This window comes from Barbus barbus (assembly GCF_936440315.1).
Source record: "Barbus barbus genome assembly, chromosome: 26".
NCBI classification, from domain to species: domain Eukaryota; kingdom Metazoa; phylum Chordata; class Actinopteri; order Cypriniformes; family Cyprinidae; genus Barbus; species Barbus barbus.
Window position 1 is genome coordinate 5777734 of NC_136754.1, and position 24368 is coordinate 5802101.

Sequence of the window (24368 nt, forward strand, 5' to 3'; positions counted from 1 at the left end):
ATAAAGTTTACAATAAACTGCGTTTGGCTGCATAAAGTTGTGTCACCAAATTCAAAGTCAGGCAAAATTCACAGCTACCTACAAGAGGTCCTCGTCGTACCACGTGGCTTAAACAAACATCGCAGTTTCCGGTAATGAATTCATGAGTTTCGTGAGTGTTGAATGTGATTTCTGCTTCTTATTCACGCGATATTCATTTATGTTGTTTCAGACAGAATTTTTATATTTATTTATGAGCATGTGCATATGTAATCGTGTTCAAAGTATTAGGGTTAAAATCTTTAAAGGTCATTTATGGGTCACATATTTCGTTTTGACAGCCTACACGCTTTGCCTTGTTTGGTGATCTGTGGTTATTGTTATGTATGCGTCATCGTGGTGATGTTGGTAGTGTTATTATGTCGGTTTTCCTTAAATCAACGATCAAAAACCCAAAACTGCATCGACTTACATAATCGAAATGTTAAAATGTGCCAACTACAAACAACTCCAATGTAAACAAAGATTTACAAGGCTTTGTCATCGCTATCTGGCTTTCATCTGTCTGTAATCAGCTAGAAAATAGTGTCTGTTGGTCTGAGATTCATTCTGATCTGTATAAACTATAACCTTCAATCGTTTTCAAACCAGGCTCTCAAACCAACATCTACTTACTGGCACCGATTTTTATTTATTTATTTATTTCAGTTTGTGTCAGTTAGGTGATTAGTAATTTTAGAGATTATTTAACTTGCCAAACTTTAATGTCAGCTAAACTCTGACATAAATTATTTAAATTGGACATTTTTTGAACTCCTATTTAGGGAATCTAAAGAAACTAACCTGTGTTAATGTAATTAAAAGAATTTGCTAAATGATCAATGGCAGTAAAAATAACTGAAAATCAATGCTGAATCAAATCACCATCGGTTCTGTTGATTCATCTTGGACCCTACACCTGTTCATTATGATTTCATTCTGTGTTCAGTAGTCTAGAGAAGAGGAAGAGGGTGAGGTGGAAGATGGAAGATTTCCCCATCCGGACAATGGAGATGGTGTGTTTGGGTTCAAGTGTGGCTCTCTCTGGTCTGTTTTATTACATCTACAGGAAGAAACGCAAAACTGTGGACAAACTTAAAGTGAGTAACATTGGAAAAATTATGATTTAGATAGTATATATGTGGAATAAGTGCCTGGAATTAGTTCTTTGGATTTAAAGTGCCTGCTACACAAGATTCTAAAGAAAAAACAAAGAAACTAATTTGTTTTTTATGTAAGGAAGCTCCAGTTTTGCCGCTGGATGAAAAGTTAGCAGATCTTTTGAATGCCACACCAGGGAAATGTCTGCAGTATGTGGTCATCCAGGGTAACATTCATTTTCCATTATATAATGTCTCAGCTGATCTATAGAATATAACTGGATCTCTCTTTCACTTCCACCAAATTGTTCTCACGTTCTCTCTCTGTAGGAACAGTGCAGCCCATAGGGGAACCATTAAGGAGTCAGTTTCAAGAAGGCACTGTTGGTGTCATCCAGAAACTGGTCCTCCGAGAACACAAACTTGTGTGGAACAATTTAGCACGCACTTGGTAAGTCCTGGTCTCTTGCTCATATAAATATACATAAATTAATACTTCTGTTCAGCAAGGATGCGTTAAACTGACCAAAAGTGACAATAAAGATATTATTATATTATAAGATTATATTAAAGATAGTGTTGGGGGTAACGCATTACAAGTAACAGAAGTTACATAATCAGATTACTTTTTTTTAACGTAACTAGTAAAGTAACAAATTACTTTTTAATTTTGAATTTGTTTAATTTTGGTTATTGCTGAATAATGTAAAGCATTCTTCTCCTGTGTCATATTCTTCATGAAATTAGTTGTGCTCTCTACTGTACAGATGTGCATTTACATTTCCTTCAGCCTGAGGCATAGTCGTTTCACTTTTGTTGCTTTTACATTACTTTCCATAAAAAGTAACTAAGTAACATAATTACTTTTTTAAGGAGTAATGCAATATTGTAATGCATTACTTTTAAATGCAACTTTCCCCAACATTGATTATAATAATACAAAGCCTTTCTATTTCAAATAAATGCTGTTCTTTCAAAGTTTATATTCATCAAAGAATCCTGAATCCTGAAAAAATCCCGAATCCTGAAGACTGGAGTAATGATGCTGAAAATTTGTCACATCTTTCAGGACAGACAGCGAGCGTGTGCTTCACCAGCGTGTGAATGCTGTGCCCTTTAACCTGCTGGGTGTGAACAAGGCATTTGTGCGTGTGCTCTGTCCCCTGGAGGCCACGGGTCCCAATATGGAAATCGTCCATGAGAAGTTCCACCAGGCCAGTTACGGCTTCACGGACCTGATCGGTCAGTACCTGAGCGGAGAGAAGCCCAAAGGTCAACTTGAAACAGAGGAGATGCTGAAAGTGGGCGCGTCTTTGACCGCAGTGGGCGAGATCATCCTGGACACAGACCGCCTACCAAAAATCCGCCCACCCACCGACGGCTCAGAGTACTTCCTGAGCACGGATGACTTTGAGACCCTGCAGCTGGAGCAGGAAGGGCAAGCAGAGGTGTGGAGGGTGCTGGCGTGTGTTTGTGCATTGGCAGGTGTGGCCGTGCTGATGTGGGCGGGACGCAGGTACTATCAGCGGCTGAAGCTCCGGTGGGAGCAGGAGAACATGAGGAGGGAGTTTGAACTGATGGGCGCAGGAGAACGAGGAGAGGAGGAGAACGGCGTGGACGTACCGGAGAACGCATGCGTGATATGCCTGAGTAACCCACGAAGCTGCGTGCTGCTGGACTGCGGACACGTCTGCTGTTGTTTCCGCTGCTATCAGGCCTTGCCACAACCCATCTGTCCCATCTGCAGGCAGAACATTAAACGCATCGTACCTTTGTATCAGGCTTAAGAGACATGGTTTAATCTCATACAAATGGAGAGTTGTGCTGGATTTACATGATTTACTTGCCTTAAACTTTAAAACAATGTTATACTGTGAACAGGACACCTGCGATAGATTCCTGATACGCACTTTAGTTTCACTATTTTAGTTTTCCATATTCCTATGGAAGCTTATTTCTTCCACAGAATAAAAAATCAGTAATATCAATAAGAAATCTATCTATCTATCTAAGTGAAAAGTGTGGCATCCCATACTCGGAATTTGTGCTCTGAATGTGAACACACACCCGAAGCAGTGGGCAGCCATATTGCTGTGGCACCCAGGAAGCAGTTGGGGGTTCAGTGCCTTGCTCAAGGGTCTCACCTCAGTCATAGTATTTAAGGTGGAAGAGAATGCTGTACAGTCACTCCAACCACCTACAATCCCTGCCAGACCTGCGACTCAAACCCACGACCTCTGGGTTACGAGTCTGACTCTCTAACCATTAGGCCACGACTGCCCCTATCTATTTATTCTATCTAATTAAGCTCAGTGGTTCATTAATATATGCATAATAGTAAGTTCAGATTCCCAAATCTGACTTGACAAGAGACTTTCCAACAGTGTTATTGACATTTCAACACAACAGTATGAGTAAGCTCATTTTACACAGACTGTTAGTCAGTGCAGTTACATCATAACGCCAGGAGGTGGAAGCAAGGGACCGTCTTTACGAGCGAGTCAACTAATACATTTAAAAATGCTTCATTCCTGAATGAAATTCATTTCAACATTAACAAGGCTCAATCGACGATCAACGCGTTACCTGGGTAAAGCTAATGTTTCATTTTGTAGAGAAGAATGCCATTGATTCTGTCCATTGAACAACGCTGACACAGTCGTGGAGATGGTCCTCACTGCAGAACACAAGATCTAGATCCAACTCCTCCCACCTTACATATACCTAAATCTACCCGTCTCCACCCCCTCATCCCTAAACCCACCCATCTCTACCCCCTAGTTGTGGATCCAACCCCGCCCCCTGGATCTTTGTTCTGCAGTGAGGGGCTACTGCAGTCGTGGGAAATACCCTTAAACACTGAAAGGATGCTATAATAAAGATAACGCTTTCATCTTTTGATATCTGATGGCAAACTAATTTTTTCCACAAAAACATGACTTGACTTGAAGAAGGACAGATGCAGATAGATGCAGATGCGCTGACGATCTCTCTCTCTCTCTCTCTCCCTCTGTTCAGTGCAAATCTACAGAACCTAATAAAACGAATCACAATGGTACACAGACATATATATAAATGTATATATTACTCTCTTCACTCTTGTTATGATTATTAACGTATTGAACATTCAGCACACACACATTAAATGTAAAACGAGAAGGGCATAGCTTCATGAAAAAATTGTGAACATCATGGTTATTTAGGTGGTATACTTTACGGTTGGCTTGTCAGTGGCGCGATATTACAATAATGAGGTTATTGCGACAGCTCTTTTATATCTCCTAATTGCAAATTTAAATCCACAATAAGACTTTTCTTCTCTTGCAAGTTATTAAATCGCAATTCTGAGTTTATATCTTGCAATTCTGAGAAAAAAAGGTCTGAACTGTGATATATAAACTTTGATATAAAACTAAAAGTATGTATGAATTGTGAGATTGAGAGAGTCTTATTTTTATTCACTGTTAGAAATAAGCTTCCAACTGCTATTTAAAAGAGAAAAGTCGAGTTTCTCGGAGCTCAAACATGTCACATTACGGTAGTTTGGGAGAAAATAGCATAAAGTCAGAGCAAACATGCTTGATATTTTAGTGAATATCCTGATAAACCAATGTCGTTGTGTTTGACTTTCTGTTTATTATTCAAGTATCTCATGTTTGGCACTTATCAAATGGTTCAAGATTTGTTTTTTTTTTCATTAAAAATGATGGCTATAGCAGCTATACTGTATTGAATGTCTGGTACAAATAAACCTCTAATCTAAAATTAAAATGTTGTTTAATATGGTAAGCTTAGTGCCTTAATTTATGGATGAGATACTGCACTGGGACGTTTGTTTGTTTTTGAGTTTTCCATTTCTTTTAAGTCCTAATTTTAAGCTTGTCATGTAAAGTTCTGGATTACTTTGTTTGGTCAATAAACACCTGTGTACTTGCTGTTCTTCTGTTCCAGCATTATTTGAAGTTTTCACTTACAGATTCTAAATCATAAGTACCTCAGTTGTTGCTAAACTCAGTGATATTGCTGATTTATTAGTGCTCGTGACATGGAAAGTCATAATTGTTCTGAGAGAGAGAGAGACGTGTGTTTGCCAGCAATGAATCTTGCAAGTGTTCTTATGCAACAGCTGCTGTGATCCTGTTACAAATAACCTCTGTAAATTACCCACAAAAACCTTACCCTCTCCTTTTGACTTTTTTTTCTTAAATATGAGCAAATGAGATGCAGAATAAATATTTGAAGAAAAAAGACTTAGCCAAGGTCAAACTGAACTTTTGATGATGCTGCATTCCCCAGTAAAGCTTGTCATTTTACAATAAACCACTAGAGGGCAAAGGAGGGCAAGACTGGTAAAGTGATGGAAATTTATTTGCATGAATCAATGGATTTCTTGCATTAATGATTTTTTTATTAATTTGCATAATTTTTTTAATTTTCATCCTCTGCCCCAGCCTCTTGCCCTTCAACTTGAAAACTTATGTTCAGTTGCTGCCTTAAATGTTTAAGTATTCAAATTGGCTGTAAAAGTCATTTCAACTTAAATTATATTAAATCTAGTTAAATCTCATATAAATAAAAAAAGTTGAAACTGGTTAAATTAATTTTATGATTTAAAGTAATATAAAAACTTTATATATATATATATAATTTTTTTTTTTCTTTTTGAACACCTGATCAATTTCATTAATAAAACATGCAGAGAAGTACTGTGATGACACCATGGTAAAGTGATTGCATCAGATAATAATACCATGGCACTTTTCTATATTCAATGGTATATGCCAGTGTTTTTTTTATATATATATATTTGTGTTAATTAAAATAAAGCTGAAATCAAATAAAGGTTGATTAAAACATAAATGAAAATACAAAAATGCTTTTGTTGAAATGCAACTAATTGAAATAAATAATTTGACAAAGTACTAAAATTACTAAAACTAAATTAGTACAAAATTATGTAAAGCTAAATAGAAATATAAAAAAACGAATGAAAAATGCAATAAAAAGCACTAACAAAACTTAAGCTAAAATGAAAACTGTTAAAAATGCAAAATATTAATAAATACTATATTATAAATTATACTAAAATAACACTAGCCTGTGTTCATACGCCAGCAATATTCATGCACCATGAGATTTACATAAAATCCAATATATTTCAGATAATATAATGGTCATATATTCAAGGAATATCTTAGGTCCAAAAAAAAATAGGATAATAGATTTCAGATAATAGACAGCATAGAGTTCAAAAAACGGGTCATGAATCTATATTAAATAAAATAGCTGACAACAACAGCACAAACAAAAAGACATTTGCTGCCTGCGACAGATGTGACAGGAACACAAAATAATGATTGTGTTTTCTTAACCACGTAATTCCTTATGCCTCTCAGCGTGCAGCTGTTTGTAACGTGCCCATGGCCTGTGCCTCATCTGCATACACTCTCATCTCTGTCTCATCTCCAGTGATGAGAACACAGACCTGCTTCTGTGCCACAGGCTTAAACAGGCCGTCTGTATCGTGTTCCTGCTTCAGTGTTTTGATTAAAAGCTCCAGAGGAAAGAATGTGTGGGTGTGTGTGAAAATACAGTGAACTGCCAACCGATGCTCAAAGACACTCATCAGCCGGTGTCAATTACACTGCCTCCCTGATCTTCTCGAGCCAACATCTCACAGTTGACCCAGCAGAGCCAAAGTAGCAAAGAAAAAGGTGGTGGTGTTCTCACTTTAACTTTACAGGTGTTTCTTCAACTACTGTTATGTCCCAGGGATTAGAAGCTTTTTTTCTCTCTTTCTTTTTTGTTATATCAAAGAGTCACAAGAGTGTCTTGGAAACCTTCCCAAAAAATATTTGCTGATTTTAAGACATGCCTTTTATGTTTTACACTAGAAATGTTATTTTTATAAAGATTATGTTTTATGCTCACGAAAAAGTACAGTAAAAACACTAATATTGTAAATAAATTATTACAATTTAAAATAACTGTTTCTTATTCTAAATGCTGAAAACAGTTGTACTGCTTAATATTGTTTTGTGAAACTATGATACATTGTTTTTTTCAGTATTTTATAATGAATAGAACATTTATTTGAAACAGAAAACTTTTGCAACATTATAAATTGGTTTACTGTCACTTTTGACCCATTTAATGCATCCTTTAATAGTAACTAATAATAAAAGTATTCATTTCATTAAAAAAAAGACTTTTCCTAGACCCAGACATTCAAATAACCATAAACAAATGTTTTTTTTTAATAGACAAATTAAATTAAGAAAATATAACTTGTAATTTCATAAATTTACTGCTAGCATTTTAAGTATGCTAAATAATATCTGTTAATTGTTCAAATAATATTTTTACACTTTAGGCATAAATCTGCAAAATTTATACTCATCACTTATCTTATTTTAGGCATATTCTTCACTGACAATGTTGTTGCCTTTGTAATTAAGCACACTAACTTTTGTTAGGGGCAAAATTATTTATTGTGGTGGAAATCACATTTGAAAAATCATATTTTTTCCTAACCAGATGCTTGCTGACCTTTCAACTGACAAGAAGGCGCATATATCTCCCATATACACGGCATCTGCACATTTCATCGCCCACCCCTGAAAACTGTGCAGTTTTTGCTCCTTTCTGTTCTCAGTTTTTCATTTGACTCAGGTTTTTGTGTTCTGGTGTTTTTTAATGCTGGATAGAGAGTGAGTCAGCAATTACAGCGCAGAGTCAGCAGAGGCCAGTGTGACCGCAAACGCTCTCCCAGAGGACACTTTCACACACAGCCCCCTTCTGTGGCTGAACACAACACCTGACAGAGGGAAACAAGGACATTAGACTGAAAAACACAAAGAAAGGAAGAACTTGGTGGCACTGTAACAGGAAAAAATGGCTATAACTGTTGCAAACTCACTGAAAAGCTTGAGTTCAGCAGCATTGTACTGTTAAAGTACAACAGACATTCACCCATTTGCGACACCACAGTGGAACTGGAGTTTTCCATAGATCCTTAAAATTGGAGCCCAGACTGCTACGGTTTTCAATTGACTTGTCAGTATGGATCGGCCTACTGTCATTCATTAATTTACTTGAGCAGTGGAGCGGCACAGACTATGAAAATTTAAAAATTTCCTTTTGCTCAGGAGGACAGTGAAGATATGAAAATGAGCTTTGAGAACTGCAGTCTTCCGAGGATTGTTGCCATGCCAACAATCTAATGCTTGAGTAGATTCACAGAAAAAAGCCTACATGCTCACTACTTATAATGCTGCAGGGGATACAGTAAAATATAGGTTAGAGGTTTATGTTTTGCATTGGTATTTTAAGAGTAAAAAGTATAAATAAAACTATTAAAGATCATTTTAGGGCCCTTGTGAGCTCTATCCAGGCTGCTGAAATATAGTAGGCTAGGCTATATAGATTGAGAGAGGGAGATAATATTCATGCGAGGCAGGTGCACCATTACCACAAACCTCTACTTAGCCTTCCTTCAAACATAATTGATTCAAAGGAAGGATCGGAAAGACAACAGATGTGCCACGGTTACAAACAACTTCCGGCATCTGGAGACCGAGGACAATTGACGCTGAACATGACGTGCGCTGATGATGCCTGCATGGTGTTACGGTGACATTTCCCTGGTACACCGGTGAGTGAATCTAATCGCGCTAAGCAAATCAAAACAACTGATAGTTACAACACCTTTTCCAGATTCTTCTTAACCTCCACTTACCGAGAACCGGAAGATAATGGTCATTACAATTTCCAACATAATAACAAAAATGAAAATAAAAATAGGCTACTGTTCGACTACAGTTCATTCAAGTTGAACTTTAAAGCCACTACAGCGTGCAAAAGCGAAGAGAAACTATAGGTAAACACTGCTTTGAATGGGAACCGTGTTCATGTGGCCAACTAGTAGAAAGTAACAAAAGGTACTTCTCTCAGAAAATGTACAAATAAAGATCATTTAGATGTTTAATTACTATTTGGAGCATTTTTTAAACGTTTACGGAATAAAATGTAGCCTACTTGTAAAACTTTTTTGTCTTGCTAAAGCTATAGGCCTACCTGTTCACTCCGAGACCAAAAACAATATTAGCATCCACACCAACGGACAGTAATGTTCTGTTTATTACATGTTTTATAGGCCTATAGCTGTGGTGTGGACTTTACTATTCTCATAAAATTAGAACGATTCTTTACATTTTATAAATATAGTTACCGTTATAGTTATCGTTTTTGGTTACCCTTGGCAGCCCCTAATTTCACAGCTAGTATAGGCCAACTAAATAGACACGCTCAAATAGCTAATATTTTCACACTTTTTGCATCTACTGAAACAATTACGGATTGATTGGAAATTAGGAATACTTGATTTTCTTTTGTCATGTTCTTCACTGACTCTGTTGTTAGTAACTTTTGCAACTATCTGGGGCAAAACTATTTGTTATGGTGGAAATTAAACCTTCAAATGAATATTGAAACTATATAGCCTAACTTCTATAAATGTTTATTCCATTTTCATATAATGTTTATTTCATATTTTTGGCTTAAATAAGCAATGTTTTGAAAAAGTAACATTTAATACTTTTTATTTTAAGACTGAAAATCTGGGTCTGGGATAAGGGTAAAAAAATCATGCATATTAATAAAGTAGCCTATGCAAAAAAAAAAAATGCATTTAAAAAGTGGCAACAAAAACAAATGGGAATAAAGGAATGGGGAAAATGTACTAGCCTGTGTGACCTTTATTAATTAAAATATAGGGCCTACATAGGCTATGTTTTAAGAAAAAATATTTTAATAACTAATTATATTTTAGCCTATTATAAATATCCAAAATATTATATTTTAATAAAAATGAACCCCTACGAAAAAAAAAAAAATGCCCAAAGTTGAAAAAAAAAGGCTACACATAGGCCTCTATTGCAGCAAAATGTAACGGCACAATAAAGGTTGCAATATAGAGTTGTTGAGTGATCTCCATAAATCAGGTCTTGCGATCTTTTCCTCTTTTAAGTTCCAAACCACAGGCTTTCCAAAGACCCCTGCGATCACCTTGCATCAAACGGAGCGACTGCAGAGCGCCGTTCAATGTTTCCTCTCGCCAATTTCAGCTTTCGCCTGATGGGGCCACCCTTGCACCTCTTGGAGTCCCCATCTATCTCTCTCTCTCTCTCTCTCTCTCTCTCCTAAACACACGCCCGGATGGATGACTTCACTGTTCCGCCCGGGTTTCCTTTATGATCGCGGGATCTCCCGTATCTTACAGCAGACTTCACCCGACCGCTGATGTAGTCGTACACTCAGCCGCGCGCGCTCTCTCTCTCTCTCTCTCTCGCTCGCTCTCCCTCTCATTCTGCACCGAGCACTCCAGTCCGTTTGGAAGTTGGCGGTGCGAGCTCTGACATTTACGCGCGGGGATATCTACGCAAAAAACAAACAGACAAACAAGTGCACTTGTTTTGCGGGGATAGTTGCCATATCCACCGTAGCTGCCTATATACATCAGTTCTTTTACGCCTTCTGCGTCTCGAACCCGTCCTTCAGCAGTCATGTCCGAGGTTCTGCCGTACGGAGAGGGGAAAATGAGCGGATACGGAGCGGACAACGATGTCAGTCAGATGTCCTTCAGCTGCGGGCTGCAGGACACCAACTCGTTCTTCGGAGCGTCCCAGGCGAAAAGACCTCCAAAACTTGGACAGATCGGCAGAGCAAAGAGAGGTGAGAATGTTATCCTGATTGAAGATAATTTGCTTAAGTTAAAGGAATAGAGACTTGCGTTCACTTTTTCTTTCGTGCGACACAAAAGGAGATGTTAGGGAGAATGACAGCCTCGATCACCTTTCGCGTTGAAAGTGAATAGTGACCGAGCCTGTCAGCTCATAACACTTCATAAAAAAATCCATATGGGTTTACAACATTAAGACGAGAAAATGACAGAATGCATTTAAAAGCATGCATATTTTGACGTTGTCAGTTTGACATCTGTAAACATGTAAAACTGTCTTCCTCAATATGTAGACTAGATAATAGGTTATTTCATGCAACCCGACTGAGAAATTACCTTTTTAAGTGATATTTTTACGCATTTAATATACATTTTAACGCATTTGAATGCGTTTGTTGTGTGTCGAGTCTTGTTGCGCAGTTTCAAAGCGCACAGAACACACTTGCTAGATTGGCGAAGTCTTGACATCAGCTATCTGTCTTCTTCTTTCCAGTGGTCATCGAGGACGACCGAATAGATGAGGTGCTGAAAGGCATGACCGACAAATCATCACCGGGCGTTTAAACCCGCGCGATGTCTTGCAGACATTTCAATTTTTTATCACCGATTCGAAGCACTTGTCGGTTGTGCATGTGAAGAAGATTGCAAAGAGATGGAGAGACGGTGGCACGACGCTCGAACCACGAGGAGACTAAACTAAAAAGGGAAAACGCGAATTAAAGAAGGGAGAGACGGAATTTCCTTTGGGATTTGCTGGCAATTCTCCAATATAAACGACAATGGAAGCTTTGAGGAAGATGTCGGAGACGTTGAGGCTGCGCGCTGCGGCTCATCTGTGAATAAAGATGGATGGACTTGCCATTATTATTCCACAACCATCATCTTCCAAAAGCGCTGAAAGCAACACGAAGTTCAACTTAAGACTGAACCGCATCTTACACTCTGTTACTATAGATGTACAGTATCTTAGCTCAAAGACCTTCCCCATAACACACGCACACACTCACACACACACACACACACACACACACACACACACATACTATATGGATCTGCCTTGAGCGTCGACTTCAATCCGACTGCTGCTTTTAGAGACATTTTAGACTTAACACACACAAAGACATTGAGCTCCCATAATGATAAATTAACTATATGTACGGATGGTGCAATGTGAATATTTTCTTTCGCTATTTTGCATCATATTCTTTTTCAGAAATTAAGAATATTATCATACACATGCCCACAGGTGTTGAAGCGTGTAGTCTTTGAAGCGTCGTGTGGTGATCTATTGTTTTGCCCTTCACTGCAGCTGAATTACGCACCTGCGCCACGGATTCACATCATCAGTACAGCACAGAGGAGCATTGAGCATTACCACCTCTTGTAATTAGCCCAACATGAATGCATCTTGATTTCTTCCAAGCCTAATTTTATACATTTAAAAAAAAAATGTCATCAGCTCCTCACATTTCTTTTGTCGTGTCCATCTCTTTGCATGAACTTTCACTCCGGTGCCAACAGAGGTGCCACCATGAATCTTACCCTGGCACGCTTCTTTTTTTTAAAAAAAAGTCATATTTGTATTTTTATATCTAAATATTTGTTATTTAAAATTATATGCTAGTATGTCGTCTTAAAGATTCATCATCAATGATGTTTATATTTCAGAGAAAAATCTTTAGACAGGGACGAGAGTATAATTCAGTTTGGTTGGAATGGTTTTTTTTTCTAAAAAAAAAAGACTTGAATGAATGTTTCTGAGGTTTTTTGCACACACACATCTGTGTTGAACTACTGTTATATGGAAAGCGTAAACTGTGACTTGAGCTTTGTTGATGAATTTGTTAGAAAAATGGCGATATTAGAAATCTACTGCACTGTTTACGAATATCTTCAAATAACTTGTTGTTATTTGACAGGTTTTTGGACATTACGTTTCTTTTGTTGATTTTATTAGAATTTTTTGCTTTGTTTTGTACCATTATTCTAAAGAAACTGACTATGGTTTGTTGTGCATGAAACCTTAATACTTTTCAATAATGGAACATCGTTTTATTAAGCAAAAAAGCAACAAAAATGTCATGACATTCTAAGAATGAATCATTGCATATTAAAATACCATTTTCACTGTATTTGGTGAACTAATAAATGGTGGAAGAACATATAGATGCGCTTTTCTGTCGTCATTTGTCTGCATTACAAAGAGGTAAACAAGTCTGATACAAATATTGATTTTAAGGTCATCACAACACACGCACAGCCTGCTGGTGAACCCATTTACAGTACGCCTTTACTAATAAACAAATACTATCCATCAAATTATGAGACAAGTATGATGGCATTTAAAAATATCCCGAGCAGTATTAAATGAGCAGATCAAGCCGTTGTCATCTAATGAAATATTAATGTTTCAATATAATTCATTTCAGGATGGTTGTATCTTACTGTGGAGCTCAGAGAACTGCAATCTTCTTTCAGCCTGCATGTCATCTCCTCACAGATCTTTAGCGCTGGAGTAATCTATATCTAAGTCGTCTAGTGCACTCCAGGCCTGTACTTCCCAAAGGATGCAGTGAAGTTTGGCACAAGCTCTGATGGCCATGTAATCACACTCATGGTGATTCAGGCTAAGCTCAGAGTCATGACAGGGAGATTGTTCTTGTGGCATAAGGTCCTATGAGAGCTTCAAACTGTGCTACTACTTTTACTGGAGGATCTTCTGCACTTCGATATAAAATAGAGATTGGAAGATGGATTTCAGGCCTTGATGTAATTTGGTCATGAAAATCATTTGACCATTTCCTTGAAATCTTAAAAGGGAGAGTACACCCCAAAATTAAGTCAAGTCACCTTTATTTCTGTAGTGCTTTATTCAATACAGATTATGTCAAAGTAGATACACAGAGATAAACAGGAAAATAGCAGAATCAGTTATGGAAACTCGACTATGCAGACAATTCAGATTATGCTGTAAAGCAGCTCTAAAAGATATAAGTCAGCTGAAGTAAGTTGTGTTGGTTCAGTTCAGATAAAATTCAGATCAAGTTCATCAATTTGAAGGTTCATTTCAGATAAATCAGTTCTACAAAAGTCAGCAATGTTGTTATTCAATAATGTTTTTTTCAATTCAACACTAGTGTCAATGTTTTAAGATGCAATTCAGAAAATTCAGTCATCATTTACTCACCCTCGTGTTGTTGAAAACCTGAATGACTTCCTTTCTTCTGCGAAACACAAAAGAAGATATTTTGAAAAATGTTTTTTGTCTTGTCCATACAATGACAGTCAGTTGGGTCCAATTTTGTTTATGTGTTTGGCAGAAGAAAGGAGGACCAACATGGTTAAGAAAATAATGGCAGATTGTTCATTTTGGGGTGAACTTTCACTTAAATATAAACACATGCTAAAAACAAAACATGCACATAAAACATGCTAGCTAGACCAGGGGGCTGTTTCATAAAACAAGTTTACCAAACAAGCCAGGCTTATTTCAGATATTCTGACTTATTTTGAATCAAATCAACTGACAATAATTCAGACTAACTTAAATAAACCTGGCTTATTTGGTAAACTTGTTTTATGAAACAGGCCCCAGGTGAAAAAAATAATCACAATGTTAGTGGTTGTTTTCTCTGGTGAGGTCATTTAACCTGAATGTTGCTTCCACACAGCTTGATTAAAGCCACATGCTGCTTCCTGTTTGCACCAAACTGTAAACACAAAATTTTTTGTGCATACAGTGAAAATCAATGGGGTCCCGTGTTGTTTGTTCTCCAAAATATATTGGTTTCTTTTTTGTGCTATGCAGAAGAAAGAAAGTCAAACAGATTTGGATTGACATTTAAGTGGATTATTCCATTCAATGAAAGTCAACTGTGTCCAATGTAGTCTGGATCCCAATGTTCTTCAAAATAATTTATTTTTGTGTTTCCCTAAAGAAAGAAAGTCATACAGCTTTGGTCTGACATGGGGGTGAGTAAATGATAGCATAATGTTCATTTTGAGGTGAACTTTCCCTTTTAAAGGAGATGTGTGCACCTTAAAATCAAGCTAGCAAACAGACTAAGTAAAAACACAATCAGGATGTTAGCGGTGATTTCAGGCAATTTTTTTCTAGAGGTTGTTCATTTAAGCTGAATATTGTTTCTACACTGTTTGGATAAAGCCACACGCTGCTTCCTGTTTACTCCGAACACTCTGAAATGCAGTTTTACAGCAATATTGATGTTTTTCTTCACACAGAGTCAGACACACATCTCTTATACAATGTGTGCGTTTCAACCACAAGAGAATCAATGGCTTTTATCCGTGATCTGCCTTTGGGTCAGCTATGTCCGATGTGTGCAATGAGGCTCAGGATACATCTGGAAACAAGTCAGGCTTACCTAAATCAATTTAAACTCCAATACTCATCCAATCCTGATAACATTCTATAACTCCAGTTGACCCAAGCTCAAGTTTGGCCACTAAAATTTCCAAACGATTTTCAGATGATCATTGGCAGTTTAACCTCCTGACATCTGTTTGTGTTTATTCTCGGGACTCGACGAGGTCCGCGCACAGCAGAAAGTCCATCAGACAGTCACTCAAGAGCAGTCAAGGACACTCAGCTTCACCATCTCAGTCTATTAATACACCTTCATGGCTGTTGCAGTGTTCCTGAACGGCTCCAATGCCCAGGGGAATCCTTAGCGTTTCACACAGGCTGCTCAGAGCTGGAGATTACTGATACACTATCTGAACAGACAGGCGGCCCGCGGCAGCTCTGGAGTGACTGAGCGACACTGTGGCCTGACCCAATATGGAAAGCCCAACTCTCGGCAGATAATGACAGCGTGATAACAGAAGAAAGAGGGAGAGATGACATTCTAAGATTCTCAGAGAATGAGCTCTCTGCCGGAAGAAATTAAAAGCACAAGAGAGAGAAAGAAATTGGATTAAAGAGCATTGTCCTGGATTCATCCCAGTTTATAGAACCCATTTGGTGCTACACTGATCTCCATCATTAGCGATAATAACATTTTTTTGCAGTAAATTCTCATTTAACGCCACACTGTAAAAAAAAGAAAAAAAAAGTTGAGCCAGCTTAAAATTTTAAGGCAACCAGATTCAGAAGATTTTTGAGTTTTCTCAACTTGTTGTTTTAAGTTTATACAACAAAAAGTTGAGAATCTCCTACAAAAATAAGTTGAGAGAACTCAAAAATCTGCCGAAGCTGGTTGCCTTAAAATTTTAAACTGGCTCAACTTTTTTTTTTACAGTGCACTGTGAGTCATAATGTAAGTGTTTGAACCATAAATATGCACAGATTCACATTCAGCCACAGAGGAATTGATGTCAGTGTCATACTGCCAAACCAAATACTCATACTTTTGGCATTTTCTACTTTTAAAAAGAATTGTAGAGAGAAAACAGCAACTGATGAGCAAAAGCTGGTTGAATGGCATCTGGAAATGTTACAAACCAGATTCTCATTCATCACATGACTCAGTGTGGCTCTGCTTACCATGATTATCCAAGGACAAGTAGGACATGATCCTGGATATACATCCTGGTTGGTTGAAGTACAACATTCCTGTCAACCAATCATGTTTTAGTATTGGGTTTAGGGATTGGCTTGGGGCTTAACATTCATCCTAACATTTCGCTTTGAGTTTAAGAGTAGCTCATGGAATAGGAATGTTGTTTCAGAATCTGCAGCTCATCATTAAAATAACTTTTGTATGTTGCACCATTATGCAATTAAAGAGATACATATCAGGAATTACCTGAAATCCCTACTATACTGAATATATACAGCAATTGAATTTGAATTGAACTGGCCACACCATTAAGGAAGCTGAATTGGAAATGACAGAAAGAGAAATTTAATGGATTGCAATGCGTTGTTGGTGTTTCAGGTTGGCGCTCAATCCAGAACACATGTTTGAAGAACACCAATACAAGTAAACTACAAATTCATCCATCAATTTATTCATCCATCCATCTAAAATCCATCCATCTATCCAAAACCAGACCCAGACCAACATGTGCAAACCACATTAAATGCAAACTTGACTTAAACCAAAAACTAGTTTGTACCAAATTTCTTTAAACTACAGTAACAGACTGATATATCATATTTACCATATAAAAACAAGTTGCCAGTATTTGCCAATATGGCAACATTTAGTATAGAGACCAATTCTCACTGTTAATTAATTGCTTATTAGCATGCCTGTTATTAACATTGGCTGTTTATTAGTACTTATAAAGTACATATTCTGGATGACCATATCCCTAATCCTACCCAATACCTAAACTTAACAACTAAGTAAGTAAGCAAATTTGGAGTTTATTAAGGCAAAAGTCATAGTAAATGGTTTGTTAATAGTGAGAATTGGGCCTTAAAATAAGTGTGACTGCCAATATTTGTAATATATGCCCATTTTTGGCTATATTCGGCAACATCAGAAACGGATCAATTTTATAGAAGCTTATGTCAGTTCCAAAATATAGTTAATATGCTATCATTAAACCATAATATTTATTTATCAGGTCTATAAACCTAGGTCTCTAGAGATCAGCATGGACCATTAAAAAACCTGCATCAGTCGAAATTTAAATTACAATTTAATTTCGATTTTTTTTTACTCGTATCATAACCCTACACATAACAGAGAGATGCTGTACTGAAGATAACAGTTAGCTAAACCGTTTGTTTTAAATAAATGAATGAAATCAGACAATTGGATTTTGAAGTACTGCCCTCTGATCCAAAAATGTCCCTGCTTTGACCTTATGTATGGTAGTGACCAAACACACACACATGTCTGTGCGTAATGCAGCTTAGTGGAATGTCTACCCTAGTGTTGTCAGTGGAGCTGGCTGGCTGTGAGCAGGGGTTTATGTGTCTGATATCAATAATACGGCCTATGTTGTTGCTGCCGCTGCTGGATGATGATGTAATGGTGTGCTCCTCCCCCTCCCCCTGCTCAACAACAGAACAGAAACATGAGCTTTGATGAACAAGCGGATGTCAATCTTTGATTAATGATATTGAAAGGTCAAATGAACATTTCTGATTCTTTTCGTGTGTGTAATAACAGTGACTCATGAGAAGGATCTGTCTGTAAACTAGAGGCAGGGATGCACCAATGGGGTCAAGGTTTGTCAGGTTAGCCGGTCTGGTTAGCCCCCGCTGGTAGATGTCGTAACTACACCATCTGGACCTAAAAAGCTTCATTCTCTATTGGCAATCATTCCAAAGCAGCTCTGGGCAAAATTCTGAATTAAAGAACAGGTTCATTTTCAATTGATGAGGAGTGTGAATTTTAGTTGTATTTTATCTATCTGTCTGTCACCCAACCAACCGTCTGTCTGTCTGTCTGTCTATCCATCCAGCTGTCTATCCCAGATTCAAGATTCAAGATTTTTATTCATCACATACACAATTGTACAGAGTATAACCAGCAGTGAAATGTAAGTCAGGTCCGCTCCAAGGACAGTGCAATTGTATAGACAAATATTAAGATGTTGTTGACATAAATAGTAATAACAGGAATGTGCAAAAAAGTTGTACAGTTAAATAGCAGCATATGAGGTAGAAAAAATTATGAATAGCTATTGATATGGTGATATTTACATGGAGTCATGTGATGTTATGACACAGAGTTAGAGTTTAGGAGCCTGATGGCCTGGGGGAAGAAGCTCCTTTTAAGTCTCTCAGTTTTTGCCATCAGGCTACGGAAGCGCTTACCAGATGGAAGCAACACACTTTCAACACACAGTCAATACACTTTGTATGGTCCCTGAATAGAAAGTTTTCAGGATTGCTGGTGAGACCCTGAATTTCCTCAGCTGTCGCAGATGGTACAGTCTTTGCCTGGCTTTCTTGACCTGTGTTTGGATGTGTGTAGTCCAAGTCAGGTTCTCAGAGATGTTTACACCGAGGTATTTGAAGCTACTCACCCTCTCCACAGGGGTCCTACTGATCATAAGAGGAGTGTAGGGCTGCTGCTGTCTCTTCCTAAAGTCCATGATCAGCTCTTTAGTTTTGCTCACATTCAGATATCCATCTGTTTGTCTGTCTATCCATCCATCCAACTAACCATATGTCTATCTGCCCTTCTCTCCATTCATCTGTCCGTATCAATCCACCTATCCATTCATCTGTCTGTCCGTCCTACGATCCATCTACTACCTATCTGTCTGACCATCTGCCTGTCTATCTATCCATCCATCCATCTATTAATTTAACCACTTATATCTGTCTCTCTATCCTCCTCTCTGTATGTCTGCCCATCTATCTAAACATCCATCCATCCTAACCATCTAACTGTCTCTCCACCCATCATCCACCTGTTCATCTGTCTGTCCATCCATCCAAATTAATTAAACTTCAAGGATTTTTAATCTTTTTTCAACTTTCAAACAAGGCAGCATTGTTGTCATTGTTGTCAATATACCAACTGTCCATAACATTCAGAATTAAATTTGCTCAGTACCATACAAGAACTGTTCCAGTTACTCTCCAAGACAGCTTCTCCAGCTCAGAAAAAAATCTCACAAGTACACTTCTGATATTACTCGTAATCAATTATTCAAAAGTACATTATTGAATATCATGGTCTTAAATGTCAATATGAAGTAAAGCTTGCGTGTGGGTTTGCAATGCGAGGGGGTAAACAGGACATAACCAGCCATTAGACTAATCAGGGTCTCCTGTTCTCCGCAGCAGCTTTATGGTGTTTAGGCAGCACTTGGTTCCTGAAGAACTGCCACACAGCATGTCGTGAGGATACGATCACAGAATAAATCTACACCCGATACATGCGGCTCACCTGATACCAGTGTCCATCTGATACTGTCCCTGCCCTAACGTCATTGCTTAGTGCTTCAGTGAAGGGGAAAGACCTGTGACTACATCATCAGCTTTCACAGATAACACATTCAATCTGGACACAATCAACTCTGAACTAAAAGTTTATGAAACTGCTACTGGTATATTAACCGCTACTATTTAATGGTACATGCTCACCATTACTTTTGCACAGTGTTAGCACTTCAAAATCCATAACCTTCCATTTTAATATGGGTGCATAACTCATTCCACATGGACATGAAGTCCTCAAATTGCGCAAGTTACAGAGAAGAGGTGTGCTATTACTTTTCAAAACAATCAAACTTACGGTTTTTGCCTGGAATGCAATAAAATGGATGAAAAAAATGCCACAGATTTATACAATGCATATTTAGGGATACAACAATCTCTTTTGGGGTGGCCTTTTGTGTAGAAACAACCTAGCAACCGCTTAGCAAACATTCTAAAAATAACTCATAACACCTTGGCAACCACCCACGACATAGTGTGGGTTTAAATATGTTTTGGTCTCTCCTGGTTCAAGAATAACTTTCCTCTATTTACTATAAAAAATCAATCTATGTTCACACTGGCACACAGGAAGCTGTTCTGAAATTCAGGCACCTTCCTCAAGTCTTAAAAATAGACGGTAATTACATTCCAGAGCTAAATTAAAAATAAATGATTTCTGGTTTATTAATGGCCTCCTCCGATTCACTGCAGCCATTCCTCATCCAAAAGAGCACAGACACGTCTGTCATATTCTGGCACACAGCAGGGCTGTTTGTTTTCTGTCTGTCTGTTTATTTGTTGTTTGAGAAGCGTTTGTGACAGATTTGTCTCTGCACAAGTGTGCAGGTGTCAAGCACTCAACCTTGTCATACCAATCAACACAATCGTACAGAGAAATAGGCCAGAGACAGAGAGAGAGAGAAAATGCAGAGTACAAATTCACATCAAAGCATCCTAAAAAAGCATGGTAAAAAAGGCTTTTAAAAATATACACAAGATATTTCAAAGAAATTGTTTAAAAGCATATAGTTAGTTTGCAGGATTGCAGAAGGGAGGTTACTGCTTTGTTTTATTTCAGTGCAATGTTGTCCTTAACGTCACCCAAAAAAAAAAGAAAAAAAAGTGTAATCGTCTCCTCTTTTAGTCAAGAAAACTGATAAAGTGAAAGTTCACCCAAAAATGTAATATCTGTTATGATTTACTCTTCCTTATGTTCTTCCAAACCTGTATGACTTACTTTCTTCCCTGGAACACAAATGTAAATGAAAGTGAATGGAGATGGGGCATGTCAAACTCCAAAAACTACAACAACAACAATTTTTTTATGTTTTGTTCCAAGGAAGAAAAAAAAATCTAATGAATTTAGAACAACATGAGGGAGAGGAAGTGTAATTTTTGGGTAAACTAGGATAGGAGCCTAAAAAATGTATAAGAATGCTGTACAACTTCTGTTAGCAGTCTCTTGATTGATAGATGTTGTACAAGTCCCTATAATCCAGTGTTATTCAGGAAGTCCTCAGAATCCGCTTCTTGAAATCTTACATCGGTGGGTGGAGCCTCAGGTTCCTCAAGCAGTCTCCTCTCCAATGCAGCATCCTCTGAGCTAAGCTCCTCCCCTTTGGTGAGAACATAGAGGAAGTAGTGGAAGCTGCTGCCATAGTGATAGTTCTTGATAGACTTGAGCGTAGAGTCTCTTACGAAAATGTGGCTGCGCAGACGTGACAGAGATGAAACGGCCACCGGGTTTCAAAACACGACTGACCTGTGGGGAAGAACAAATCATTTGATTATTATTGTTATTATGAGTGCTACCTGTATTATATCAGCATTACATCTGATCATCTCTAGAATTATTATTTCCAAATAAGTATTAACATTTCTTCAAAGTCCAAGTCCACATGCAGCCCATCTTGAAAATTGGGTGAGATATTAAAATACTATGATGAACTTCTCATTGTGATGCATTTGTTGTGTAAATTCGTGTGTAAATTCGATGTAATATTGTGATTAATAATGTCCTTTATATTATCATCACCGTCACCAATGCAGAACCTTCAACAGAATCACCTTAAATCACATGAATTATGCAGATTCTCTATGGGGAACTGAAGTCTCACAGATGCAGCCAGAAGGAACATGCAATGCACAGTAATGTACTTTAGAGCTATCATTTCTCTATATATTTATACTAGCTGCATGTTTACTTGGCTATAGACACCGGTGACAAAATTGTCTCCAAAATTTAGACAAAAAAAAAAAATCACACAAAAAAATGTCAAGGGTCATTTTCAAATGTAAAAAAATTAAATAAATAAAAACAAAGTTTTTTTCTAAAATGTTAAAAGTCGTATTTATAGAAAAATGTAGCCCTATTTAAAAACAAAAGAACAATATGACTTTAGTGGTCATGGTCAACAGGGCTGCATAAATAATATGTTTGTTGAAAACACAACATTTTTCAAGATTTTTTGTTAAAAAAGTACGTTTTTACTGTTATTTTTTAATACATTTTATGCATCTTTTCTGAATGAAAGTATTAATTTCTTAAAAGAAAAATGGTAGTGTATGTACAGTATATGTGCTCATGAGCATGTTTGAGTGTTTGTAAGTGTGTGTGCATGAGTGTGAGTGCATCACGTGCCCCTGTCACCCATTCTTCATCTGCCTGAAGAAATGAATAATTCACACCTTCAGGTGTCAACATGGAATCCGCCGAGAGTGTGAGAGAAAAAAGAAAGTTAGAATAGAAAGAGAAACTTCCACTGACAACTTCTACAGGAATGAGAACATTGAAAGTCACACTTTCTTTCTCCCAGTTTGAAATAAACATGTTATGACCATGTTATCTAGTTAACTGATCACAAATTAGTTCACCCAAAAATGTTAATTCTGTCATTAATCACTCACCCTCATGTCATTCCGAATCCGTAAGGCCGTCGTTCAGCTTCGAAACACAAATTAAGATATTTTTTAAGAAATCCGAGAGCTTTCTGACTCAAAACGTACACATGGACTAGTTTAACAATGTTCTTACTATGTTTCTGTGCCTTGACTGTGGTAGCTCCCTTGCTGTCTATGCAGGGTCAGAAAGCTCTCGTATTTCATCAAAAATATCTTAATTTGTGTTCCGAAGATGAACGAAGGGCTTACAGGTTTGAAACGACTTGAGGGTGAGTAATTAATGACAGAATTTTCATTTTTGGGTGAACTTCCTTTATTTCTAGATTAATGCGCTTCAACTATGAGTTGGGGTTAGTTCTTCTGGTGAACTCCAAAAATGACAAAAAAGTATCATTAAAGTACAATAAACATAGTCCATATGACCAAAACATGGATAATGATTCACTTAAAATCTTCCTGCTGTCTTATTCAATTCAAATACGGCATCTCAAGATGTGTTGCACCAGGTTTGACTTGAATGACAAGATAACTTGACAACCAATGACATCTGGCTTCACTGACGTCAAACCTTGCATAACACGTCACATTTGAATTGAAAGCAAGCAAAGAGATCTGAGAACTATGGTGAGGTATTTTCTACAAACAAAAGCGTCATAGGATAAAATTATCCTATGAAACCAGTTGAAGTCACAGTTGAAGAAATTACAGAATTTTATTATTTTGCCTATTTCTAGTCTGTTTTATTTATAAAAGCAAGCAGATCTGCTTGTCCTGTGACAGTAAAAACCACCAACCATAGTCGCTTCTCCTCACAGGCAATGTTCCATCATGAAACACAGAGAACATGACACTAAACAGTTTCTCCTGGGTGAAGTGCCAGATCTGCAGGCGAATCAGATGATCTCAGCTCGCCGTTAGCAGCTGATGAGACTAATGATCAGGTTTATTGATCTCTCTCTGCCTCTGACTAATGACCCTTTGACACACGCTGGACCTTTCCTGGAACATCACCAAACTAGTCTCAAGGTGAACGCTAAACCCTGGATCACACACAATACAGCCTAATGTACAGACATATGTCAATGCGCCTTTGTTTGCTGTTGTTTTTTTGCTTTGACACAAAAAGACATAAGAATGAACGTGCGAAGGACAAGTGTTCTTTCACACGTGCCATCTGACAGAAAAACTACTGTGGTTAACAAAGAGAGAGGGTTTTCTTCAATACAATCTGACTTCACAGGCAGCATTACTGTCATCATAATAATAATTATCTTGCTCTACTTACTGTATAGGGTAATGTCAGCATCACACACTTACCACATTATGAGTCTTACAACAATTACATCTAACCTTTAGTTCAAAACACTCGCTAAATCATCTCCCCATCCAAAGGCATCATTACAGATACTCGAAAGCAGGTCATTTAAACCAATGACTATTACATCTGGTCTACAGTGATCACTGAATATTATTTACACACTGCTGTAAACGATAATCTGTTGTTTCTTTTGAACTGTTTTATAACCAAGGCCAAGCATATTGTGGCCTTGATTTAAAATTAAAATTGGTAATTTTACAACAAAGTTGCTTCTATAGTAAGATGATTGCAGCCATATAATTTCATATAACGTAAAAATGCATATCCGAGAAGATAAAACATGCTAAAAGCTTTAAAAGTGCACAGCATTAAAAACGTTTGGGCTCTTATTTAGTTTTTTGTTGTTGTTGTTGTTGTTATTGCCTCATATTTATTTAA

General features: G+C 37.4%; 2 protein-coding genes and 1 pseudogene across 6 annotated transcripts in view; 2 read left to right on the top strand and 1 right to left on the bottom strand.

Moving 5' to 3' along the window:
- The first annotated feature begins 99 nt into the window (after positions 1-99).
- On the top strand, positions 100-5057 carry LOC306846229 (mitochondrial ubiquitin ligase activator of nfkb 1-A). 4 transcript variants are annotated; one of them, XM_079379448.1, is made up of 5 exons: positions 100-131; positions 968-1118; positions 1258-1345; positions 1449-1569; positions 2188-5057. In XM_079379448.1, exons 2-5 carry the CDS (start codon positions 1002-1004, stop codon positions 2903-2905), a joined length of 1044 nt encoding a protein of 347 aa, XP_079235574.1. In that variant the 5' UTR covers positions 100-131; positions 968-1001; the 3' UTR covers positions 2906-5057. The 4 variants fall into 4 exon arrangements, with proteins under 4 accessions (XP_079235574.1, XP_079235576.1, XP_079235577.1 ...); XM_079379450.1 differs by having other exon boundaries at positions 104-151; XM_079379451.1 differs by having other exon boundaries at positions 104-151; positions 971-1118.
- A 5342-nt stretch (positions 5058-10399) lies between these two features.
- LOC306845854 (calcium/calmodulin-dependent protein kinase II inhibitor 2-like) lies at positions 10400-13022 on the top strand. Its single transcript, XM_079378842.1, has 2 exons — positions 10400-10850; positions 11351-13022. The coding sequence occupies exons 1-2, from the start codon at positions 10682-10684 to the stop codon at positions 11419-11421; spliced, it is 240 nt and encodes a 79-aa protein (XP_079234968.1). The 5' UTR covers positions 10400-10681; the 3' UTR covers positions 11422-13022.
- An 8177-nt stretch (positions 13023-21199) lies between these two features.
- The window catches only part of LOC306845704 (EEF1A lysine methyltransferase 4-like), a 66726-nt pseudogene continuing 63557 nt past the window's right edge, over positions 21200-24368 (bottom strand). The window contains exon 3 of the transcript in view: positions 21200-21473. The product of the transcript in view is annotated as an EEF1A lysine methyltransferase 4-like (transcript). The remainder of the gene's footprint in view (positions 21474-24368) is intronic.